Source organism: Asparagus officinalis, chromosome 7 (assembly GCF_001876935.1).
Source record: "Asparagus officinalis chromosome 7, Aspof.V1, whole genome shotgun sequence".
Taxonomy (NCBI): Eukaryota; Viridiplantae; Streptophyta; class Magnoliopsida; order Asparagales; family Asparagaceae; genus Asparagus; species Asparagus officinalis.
The window spans coordinates 17,716,175-17,727,862 of record NC_033800.1 but is presented as its reverse complement, the minus strand read 5'-3'; the positions used below and the strand labels follow the sequence as shown (position 1 = coordinate 17,727,862).

Below are 11,688 nucleotides of genomic sequence, written 5' to 3'. Positions count from 1 at the left end.
CACTAGAAGACTGAAGACGTAGTACTTCTCACCCTTCTCGCAAGGAGTCATCCCTTCTCGACAAACAGCCCGACTCATCCCTTCTCGCCAGGTCGAGTTGAATGGCGGTCTTCCTCGAGCCCCTCGCCGATAACTAGTCACCATAGCATTTAATGCATGGTCAAAATATTTGGTGGAAAATTTGTAAGAAGAAAATTGAGATTAAAATTGTGTTATTCTCTCTAACTGATTTAGATAAAGAATGATTATAATTCTCTCATTACAATTTCTTTCTAACTAACTTAGAAAAAAAATTACAATCTTCTTGTATCAGAATCCTGATTTACAAAAGAGAGAATGGTCGACAAAGATCCTCCCCTTTGTTTAAAATTGGGTTCTTCACGGTAGCGATAAGACGTCTCCCTCGAAACTTATGTCAAGTTTGCTTCTCGTTGACAATCCGAACACCTCGCTTGACTGGAACATTATCTTCTCCTCACGATTTGACGTTATAGAGAACTTACAAAACAAGTTTGAAATTAACTCTTAATGAGTTTAGGAACTCAAAGCGAGTTTAAACTCTTGTAAAAGAGTTTATTTGAACAGAAAGTCGGTTATAGCCAAGAACGAGCTCCTCGTTGCTAAAGTTGAAGATGATCTCCGTTGAAGAATAATGTCGATCCTTTCAAGCCATTTCTGATCAAAAAAATTCCAACCCTGAACTCGGTTGAGTTTTCTCTTATTTATAGGGGATTAAGGGGGTGTAACAGCTCCTTAAATCACTCCTAAGTGGGGTGTAACCGCCCTCAAATTGTGGGAAACGGTTTCGGAACCGTTCAACTCATGTTTGAACGAGTCAAACACGTTGATTTGCATTCTGGGCATGAACCTACATTCGAACGCATGGTTTAGATGATGTGTTAGCGTCCGAGCTTGAGCTGCGTCCATGGGCTTGAGCTGTGTCCATGGGCTTGAGTGTGTCCGTGGGCTTGAGCTGCGTCCATGGTTATGATCATGTTGCATCTGCGTCTATGATTGTGTTGTGTTCTCAATGGTGAACGCAGTGCCTGGAAGCTGCGTTGGTGCTGTGTTTAGCGGCTGAAACCACTACGTTTGTGCTGTGTTTGAGTTGCGTTGATAGCTAAGAACGCAATAATTACGTTGTTTTGACTCTGGAATGCAATCACTTGTGTTTCACCTCTGGGGTGTAGGGATGAGTTTTACATCTTAGATTGAAGAGATCGTTGACTTATAATCTACTTAGGAGCCGCGTTTGCCTAACTTTGACTCTGGAATGAGGCCACCTGTGCTTCACCTCTGGGATGCAGGGATGAGTCCTGCGTCTTGGATTGAAGGGATCGTTGATTTGTAATCTCCTCTGTCAGAACGTCGTGACGATCGTTGTTTTGTAATCTTCGCTTTAGCTCTTTGAAATGTGAGAGTCGTCAGATTACAACTCTAATTATTGGTTGTGAAGACCATTGATCAGAGCTTTCATCCTTGGTCGTGACGATCGTTGTTTTGTAATCTTCGCTTTAGCTCTTTGAAATGTGAGAGTCGTCAGATTACAACTCTAATTATTGGTTGTGAAGACCATTGATCAGAGCTTTCATCCTTGAAGGTCATCGATTTGTAATATTCATCGATCTACGTGAAAATCTTTAAATTATAGCCTTCTGGAAGTTGTTGAATTATAACTTTCCTTGTTGATGTTTGATGGGGATATACTATCTATTGTGATTTTTTTGACAGCCTACATAGAAATTATCATTGCTCCAGCCCCAAAAGTCTTTATGGCTCATCAGGCTCTATCAGCACGAAGCAGTTGTTGTCGCTTTGCACTAACCACTTAGATAACCTAAGCTACCCAAAGCCGACACCTATTAGTTGTTTGTCGAGTCAGTTGCCTGCATGGACTCGGGAACACATTACATATTTACCCCTCTCAGCTACGTATATATGGGTTCATTGCCAACTAGCAAAAGGAAAGACGGGAGGAAGCTACTAGGGGGCCACAAGTATGCAACTTTTGCATACTTAGAACTATTTTTAGTTCATTGGTATATTCTCCACTCAAGCTCAAATATTGACTTGATCATCAGAGGAACCATTAGAGAACCTAACTCTAGTCCTCTAACGAGTATTATTATGCAGCTCTCTTATACAGACAGGGGACCGGTCTTCAAGAGAGATGAGGGAACACATATCACTCATATTGACCTTAAGCCTCTGTACTAAATTCGGTGTTACCCGTTAATCTCGCATTGGATCTTAGGACATCAACAATCACCTTCTACCACTTTAAAAGGAGTATTTTTTAAAAGAATAAACATGATGACACATTTCCTTGTTCGAAATGCATTATAGGTCCATGTACCGAGGCCATATGAGAAAGATGATTGAGAGAGAAGAGATTGACAGATATCGGGTAGAGATATTCATTATTCTTTGTTGTTGGTCGTTGCATGTCATTTGAGGTAGTTAGCCCCTATCTTATGATGAGCTTTAAAGACTTTGCCGTATAGAGCACATTTCACCTTTTGGTTGTGAATATGACTGTGACTATCTTTGACAATATCAATCTTCTCAAAGAAAGCCACACTTCCAATCTCGGCCTTTTAGAATATGTTGGTGTTGGATCATTGGAGTTAGGATCCGTGTTAGTTGTTGGAGAACTCATATCAGGAGTTATAGTTGTATTTTTATCATCGAGGACTTTAAAATTGGAGGAAGCCTTTGAAATTGAGAGAATTAGAGGATTAGGAGAGAATATTTAAGAGTATAAAGAGAGTATAAAAGAGTATTAGAGAGTAAGAAAGTATTAAGAGAGAAGAGAATAAATTTTGGATGAGAAGTTGAATGAAAACCTCTCTCTATTTAAATGATATTTGGATGTGAAATTAAATGAAAACTCCCACTTCTATTTATAGAAGCCACCCCATAGTCAAACGACCAAAATACCCTCAAATTTTAGCCATTTTAAAGGGTATTTTGGTCAAATGACCAAGAAATAGCAGTTTATGGTGGTTTCGGTTTCGCCCAAACCAAGTCGGGCCAGACTCCCCGGTATCAATAGTCTTGCTCGCACTTATTTATACTTGAAATATATCATCTCATAAAACATAGCAGCAGTAAATGATACCTTGTTATTAATCAAACAAGAGATATTGCACGAACAGCGTTCTAACAATTATCTACGAACAATGTTCTAACGTGTTTCTGCTATCTTCAGTGCACATATGATTTATTCTTTATCTTGAATTATTAAAAACTAATCCTCTCTTGATTGTAATTCAATTCCGATTTAAGTTATTTCTTGATAATGAGTTAAAGCTGTTAAAGTAAGATATATATATATATATATAGAGAGAGAGAGATAGAGAGAGAGAGAGAGAGGAAAACTCTTGTCAACTTAAGTGGACAAGAGGTATTATCCACCAGCGTTTCTAACCGTTGGATTAAGTTTTTAGATTAAGATCTTATCAAGATGATGTGGCATGAATTAATTGCAGGAGGGGTATTTTTGTCTAAGTAAATCCACACAAAATAGGAAATCTCTCTTAATTGATTATGTAGTCATCACCGCCTTCTTTCAACTGAAACAAATTGATTCTGTAGCATCACCGCCTACTTTCAATAGCTCCCATCGAGAGCGCTCACGCCCAGAACTCCGCCGTCCGTCCACTCGCTTCAGACCGCTGGCCAGAGATCCGTCGCCCACCGCCCAGACCTCGGCCGTCCATCCACTCGCTTCAGAGCGCCGCCGCTGGCCAGAGATCTGCCGCCAGCTGGCGAAACATCATATTAGTCCTCTTACAGGGTCGAGTGGAGAGATTAGGAAGAATTTTAGGAAGACTAATTAAATATTTGTGTGAGTTTGATTAAATGTTGCAAGTGTAACTAGTGATTGTGAGATTTTCTTCCTAGTCTCCTTCTTCCTCTTGTTTCATTCCTTTTTTTCTTTTTTCTTTGGGTGCAATCTTGTTCATCTGCAACAAGGGAGGTCTTAATGTTGGGATGATGTGTTAAGATTTGGTGCTGGTTTGCGCCTGAATTGAAAAGTATGAAAATGTGATTATTTTGTTGAATTGGAAAGTATGAAAATTGTAGGAAGAATTGAAAAGTATGATAATGTTGGGATGATGTGTTAAGATTTATTTTCTTTCCTTCTTCCGTTGAATTTTGTGAGATAGTTGTCAATGAAATGAATCATTTTGTTCTCTTTAAAGTACTGCAAGATTAAGACAGTGAAAGAGCTTGACAGGAAAGAAAGGGGGAATTTTCCAAAGAATTGCTCAGAAGTAGGGCATGAATGCTTTTGATGCCGCATCTTTCACATAAAAATTTGCCTTCCTCTTTATCATGTTTTCGTGTTTGATGAAATGCCTGCATGATAATTTGCTTCCATCTATTATAATCACAAGCTGCACTCCACATGTTTGAAGTAATGCTTGCCCTTTTTTCTAAATTTGGTTGTTTGTTTGATCAAGTAACTGGGGAGTAATCGATTTTAATTGTGACCCAAAGTTAGGGTACTTTTTTGATTATTATGTTTATGTCTGTATTTCTTGATAATTACAAAGTCATGGATTTTTTTTGTAAAGTTCATTTTTAGATATTTATATGTATTGAATGGATTTTTAGATATTTGGTGACTGAAGTACAACAAAACGAGAGATTGCCTGAGTTTACATGCACGATTGGCTACCAATTAAGAAGCGTACGCTTTCACTCCTTTATTGTTTATCAGAATAAAGTTTTATCAGAACCTTACCTCCCTCGTCCTTTTACCATGGAGACAACACAAAAGAAGCTATATCATAACTGCAAGTAGTCAAAACATTAACAATGGTAGAATTCAAGAGACAAAAGTTGACATGATATTAACTCTACATCAGAGTAATATGTAACAGAGAGTACACAATAAACCCAAAAAAAAGGGAAAGCAAATCCTCTCTCAGGCTATTAACTTTCCCATGATAAGGTGAAGCAAATCATTAAGACAAAACAATGTAAAACTTTTCTCCGGATAGAACTTGTCAACTTCAGCTAGTAAAAGGATCTCCATCACCATAAGAGACCAAGCCATTATTTATGGCAAGACTGTTGGACCGAGAGCAATGAACATCATCTACTTTCAACATTACCAGGCTCTTTTAACTATTGTAATCCTATCAAGTCCTTGCTCTCGAAATCAAAACTGTTGCCCTTTCTAACACTATAGTTACTTAGTAGACCCTTTTACCCTCAAGACTCACAAACAGGTAAACCCATCATCAAGTTAAAAAAATTAAAAAATAACATAAAAATCTTTTAAAGCCATACAGTAACTTCACATATCCAAAAAGCTTCGGAAGAACATTGACAAATAAAAGAAATATTAGAAAGCGTTATTAGTAGTAATATTCTTCAACATCTTCATCCTCTTCTTCTTGGTCTTCCAGATCTTCCTCTTCTTCCTCATCGATGCTTCCTACATGACTTGTTGTTTGGGCCTGCACAAATCTCATAAAAAATAGAAATATCATACTTTGCATAGGAACATTGTCACACATTTGAGAATAAAAAAAGTAATTTTACCTTGCAAGTTCGACTATTGTGGCCTTTCCCATGACATTTTCCACAAGTTCTTTGCTTCTTAGCTTTCAACTCTGAAGGAGGCTTGAAACGTTGCATCTTTCTTTTTCCTTTGCAATTTGAAATAGGAGGAGCTCTTACTATACAATTATTATCAATAATACTTTCTTGTGTTTGAGAACATGCAGAACCTTGGATTTGCGTCATGCCATCATGCCCCGATTTATTCTCTAGTAAGTGCATTTTTGCCGCTAATAATTCTCCCACAACTTGATCTATTTTTTTATTTGCCAAATTATACAACTCAATACTCGTGGAACCTTCTGCAACCAACTTTATTATTTTTCGAGACAAACTATTAAACATTAGAGTCTTTGAGGAAGAATTTAACAATTCAGTGCTAAGACATTGGTGCATATCAAAACTTTCTTCCTTAGCTGACTTTGTCCATCTCTTTAAAATATATTCGGAGGGTATTTCCAAGATATCAAGATGTAAAAGCACCTTAAGCACATGCGAGCACACCATTCCACTAAATTCAAACATTTTACAATTGCAAGATACTGTCGTAGGGGCTTGGAAGGTAACCATATAAGTTCTTCTTCTAGCACTTGGTTTGTCTGAGTTTGGGACTTGCACTAGTTTGTATAATGCTTTAGGCTCTATTTCATTTAGAGAAAATGAAAATATCTCTTTTAGTTGATCCTTGAAGACCCTAAACATTGCTCTAGTATAAATCTTTTGTGCATGCCTCTCTATTGGGCTTGGAGACCATGAACTTGGTTTGTATTGCAGAGAGCGAAAATCGTCTTCCTCTTCTACGTCATATCGATCTTCTAAATCATTTTCATATTGCATAACAAACTCATAAATTGTTGTATGGTTATTGACTCTACCTTTGAGAAGTGCATTAAAACTCTCGCTTCTTTGCGTTGTAGACATGAAAGCACAAAATATATTTCTAAAGTATGATGGCACCCACTTATCTCGAATTTGATACAAATGTTTTAGATGTGTGTTATCTTCAACTCCATGCTTCTCTATCATAGTAGTCCAACTTGACTCAAAATCCTCAACTGTTAAGCTAAAATTAATGCAACTAAGAAAGTCCTCTTGAAACTTCTCTTTTGTGCCAAATAAAATTCCTAGATGCTCACGTGCTTTCCGAAGAATATGCCACTTACAAAACTGATGAGCCGTATTAGGAAGAACCTCACTTATTGCTTTCCTCATTGAAGGATCTTGATCTGTCAGAATACAAGTAGGATGCTTACCAAACATTGCATTAAGCCATGTTTGAAATATCCACATGAAGGATACAGCGGTCTCGTCTCTAATCAAAGCACAACCAAATAAAATAGTTTGAGAATGGTGGTTTACCCCGATGAATGGTACAAATGGCATACTGTACTTGTTTGTACAATAAGTGGTATCAAAAGTGATTGCATCTCCAAAATGCTGGTAGGCCATCCTTGATCTCCCGTCAACCCAAAATATATTTTTTGCACAATTATTACTATCAAACTGGACTGCATAAAAGAACATAGGATTCTCAGCTTGTAGTTGTTGAAAGTGACTTAGAGTCGTTGAGATATCACTGTCAAAAAGAGGCATTCTTTGGCGCGTTGTAAAGTTGCTTAGGTCCCTCCTCGTGAATGATAAATTATGAACCCCTCCACGTTGAGATGCAATGAAGTCCCTAATATGCTTTGTTGAAATATTTTGCTCACGCATGGTATGTATAAGATCGGCTTCTTCATCTCTAATCTTTCGCCGACACCGATAGAAACGAGATTTTGAGGGGCTCGGTACTAATTCATGGTTGTGTTTCTTCTCAAAGGATGATATGATCCAATTTTCTTCATCATCTAATTTCACACGCATATTTGCTTTGCAACTAGTTCGAATGCTAGATATCTCCTTCGAAGGGCTTTTCTCGAATGTGCTATCCCTAAATAATGGCTCATTCCCTTTGCTTTTAGGAAAACCCTCATGAGAGCATGTAAATACTTGCATTGTGACGACATTCTTTCTCTTAGACAAATAATTAGAGCCTTTTCTAATCCCAAACCCAATTAATAGTGCATAAGCACTATAATAATTCATTGCTTCCTCCAAACTTTTGAACATCATACCGATCTTCGGTTCATCAATACATGGTATGTGACTCAAGTTTTCTTCTAAATGTTCGTCTTCATGTGGCTGGTTCTCTTGCATCGTCTTTTCTATTTCTTCATTTGCACGAAAAAGATCACTGTCTACATATTCCCCTAATCTTTCCATGAGACAACCTGTAAACATAATGGAAAGATTATTAGATTGCTTCATAGATGGAGAAAACCTGAAAAAGGATTCAGTCCTAACTTAAATGGCAACTCAAACAATCCACAGAGTCAAGATATCACCACAGACTCTCAGACCTTACAACATGTATTAAATAACTATCCATACAAATGAAAACCTGAAAAAGGATTCAGTCCACAGTAACGTCAACAAGTAATGATAACAAGTAATCTGATGGACACATGATATAATTGTGAAGGTAATATTTTTAAGACTCGGCTTTCCTCTAGCAACAGAACTCTTATGCAGGAGATGGATACAAAATATTCTTTAATTTTTAAGACTCGGCTTTCCTCTAGCAACAGAACTCTTATGCAGGAGATGGATACAAAATATTCTTTAGTAGGATCATCAAATGGCATTACCAGATAGAGAACGGATGAATCCATTGAGCAATCTAAAAAGTCAATGCATTAAGCAATTGAAACTTTCAGAGCATTGACATGAATTTTGGTGAAGTAATTTGTGTGTTTCCAGTCTGGTAGAATGATTGAAATTATACAAAAATAAAATCTAATTGGTATGAGGTGAGCTGAGAGATACAAGTACAAAGGAAAGCATGACAAGCCATGGGAAGCCAAAAATTGTATAGGGGAAGACATGAAACCTTCGTTCAGAATCGGAGAGAAGAACGAACCCTTGGATGACTGGATGACAGAAATCGAACTCAAAGCTAGAATAAGTGAAAGAAAGAAAGAAAGCATATGTATGTGAATGCATTTGCAAATTTTCAAAAAATTTTGGTTTAAAATCATAACGTTGATTGTTTATGACAATTTAACATGTAAATTGATGATGAAATAGAGTTGAACAAGGAAAAAGAGTTGAGACGTTCGTTATTCCTAGAATAAAAGTGAGATTGCATAGTTTGATTACTACACCCTTAAATATCTTTTATTTGAGGATTTTGCAGCACAAAGTCACATAATAGGTAAAGTTTCAATTCATGTAACATCTTTGGGTTAGCTAAAATCAAAAATCCTACAAACAGTTTGAATAAGAGAGGAGAACGAACCCTTGGATGACTGGATGACTGGAATTTTTTTTTGCAGCGTTGCTTCGCTGTTTTGGTTCAGAATCGGAGAGGAGAATGAACCCTTGGATGACTGGATTTTCAGAAATTATGGGTTCCTGTTTTGGTTCAGAATCGGAGAGGAGAATGAACCCTTGGATGACTGGATTTTCAGAAATTATGGGTTCTCTTGGGAAATTATGGGTTCTCTGTTTTGGTTCAGAATCGGAGAGAGAGATTACCGAGATTTCTTTTTTTTTCTTTCCGGTTTTGTGTGGTTTTTATTTTCCGAAAATACCCCTCTTGCAATTAATTCATGCCACATCATCTTGATAAGATCTTAAATTAAAAACTTAATCCAATGGTTATAAATGTTGGTGGACAAGGATTCTTATCAACTTAAGTTGACAAGAGTTTCTCTCTATATATATATATATATATATATATATATATAGAGAGAGAGAGAGAGAGATATATATATATTAATGGGTAACCTTGTTATAGGAGGAGATTTCTCTCCTTGTCGCCTATGTGGCATAATCCTCACCATTCTCATAAAGTAGGCACAAATCCCCACTAACTCACACTCTCTCTCTCCTACTTTATGAGAATGGTGGAGATTGTGCCACATAGGCGTCAAGGAGGAAATCCCCTCCTATGACAATGATACTCATTAATCACACACACACACACACACACACACACACACACACACACATATATATATATATAGAGAGAGAGAGAGACTGAGAGAGTAAAGCTCCTATAAACTTAAGTGGATAGAATCTTTGTTCACCAACTTTTTTATCCATTGATTTTGCATTGAGATTTGTGCTGGCATGTGATATAAATGATGGTACAAATCTCAAAGATATGATTGATGTGTAGCACAAATCTCAAAACATAATGAATGGATAAAAAGTTTGGTGGACAAATGCTCTCATTCACTTAAGTTTATAGGAGCTTTACTACACACACACATACATACATATACATATACACACACACACACATATGTATACATATACATACATACACACACATACATATATATACATATACATACACACACACACACATATGTATGTGTATGTGTGTGTGTTGTATGTATGTATTCTCATCTCATTGAAAGATTGATTTTCTATTTTTATTTTACCAATAAAATAAAAAATAACTCCTTACTAATAATCTGCATCACTCTCACTAAAGTCCGTGTTTATGTAGATATGATATCACTATATCATTCGTGTATATGTTACAACATGACAAGTAGAATGCTCCGGAATGGAAATTAGGAAATGTCCATAATACCTGGATGTAGTCAGATACAATTTGAGGGGGTTTGTAGGATCACATTCTCCTCCCAATGCTTGTGAGCTCACGGTTTCATGTTCTATTTCTTTCTCAGATGGGGTTCGTTTCACCTTTCCCTCTTGCTGTCGGTGACTTGTGAGTATTTAGCATAGATAAATAAGAAACTTAGGGCACTGGCCTATTCAGCTCATTGTTAGAGCGTCTGCTAATAACGCGAAGGTCGCAGGTTCGAGACCTGCATGGGCCAAAAATGCTTCTGTCGGTCGTTTCCAGGCATTTTCTGGGCACTTTCAAGTACTTGGGAGTTCAGTGCAAACGATGATAATTTTTGGGGGGTTCTTTTTATTTTTACTAACAGGGTTTTGCGAATATACCTTGACAAATCCTATATTTGCAAATTTATCCCTGAAAGACCTAGAGTTATTGGCGGGCTTTAGTGTGACTTCGAAAATCTTTGGGGTTTACTAACACTGATAGTTCTTCATTTACCAATAGCGTTTTTTTGTATATATAATACCGGAAATCTCCTGCATTTGCAAATTTATCCCTAAAAAACTAGATATTGCTCGACGATGCATTATTCAATATCAGGTCCCAATTTACCGAATCTAAGTCCCAATTAAAAATTAACACTATTTTCTCACTCATATCTTTTTTAGGGGGGGTTAGTCACCTAGAAATTAAAATTAGAACTGCGATAATCTGTGGGATAAAATTTTAACGTGTTAGTCACATAAAACTAAAACTAGAACAAAATTTTACAGTGTTAGTCAAGTAGAACTCTAACAAAACTAGAATTGGGATAATAATACAAAATTATCCCATTTTTTTATTTTTCTATAAAAAATGAGAGTTCTAGTCTCTCAAATTATTCCAAGTTTTAGCTTAGAACTAGGTGGTAAAAAAATAGAACTCATATATTTATTTTGTTATTTTTTTATTTTTTATATTTATTTTTTTCTTTATTTCTTTCCTATTATGATTATCACCATCATTAGACCATCAGTATAATAAGGAAAAATTGCTTCAAGACCCCAAAACTCAATTTCCATTGTGCTGTAGCCCCCTTACTTTCCCTAATGTGTTGCAACCCCTTCTTTTTTAAAAAATTACGTCCAGGCCCCTCCAGTCCAAAACCCTGATTTTGCCCTCTTATCACCATCATTAGACCATCAGTATAATAAGGAAAAATTGCTTCAAGACCCCAAAACTCAATTTCCATTGTGCTGTAGCCCCCTTACTTTCCCTAATGTGTTGCAACCCCTTCTTTTTTAAAAAATTACGTCCAGGCCCCTCCAGTCCAAAACCCTGATTTTGCCCTCCCTTCACCCAAGACCCCAAAACTCAATTTCCATTGTGCTGTAGCCCCCTTACTTTCCCTAATGTGTTGCAACCCCTTCTTTTTTAAAAAATTACGTCCAGGCCCCTCCAGTCCAAAACCCTGATTTTGCCCTCCCTTCACC

General features: G+C 36.9%; 1 protein-coding gene across 1 annotated transcript; it reads right to left on the bottom strand.

The window, feature by feature from the left end:
- On the bottom strand, positions 5,098-7,463 carry LOC109849865 (protein FAR1-RELATED SEQUENCE 5-like). Its single transcript, XM_020419748.1, has 2 exons — positions 5,560-7,463; positions 5,098-5,474 (listed from the first exon to the last, which is right to left on the bottom strand). The coding sequence occupies exons 1-2, from the start codon at positions 7,438-7,440 to the stop codon at positions 5,373-5,375; spliced, it is 1,983 nt and encodes a 660-aa protein (XP_020275337.1). The 5' UTR covers positions 7,441-7,463; the 3' UTR covers positions 5,098-5,372.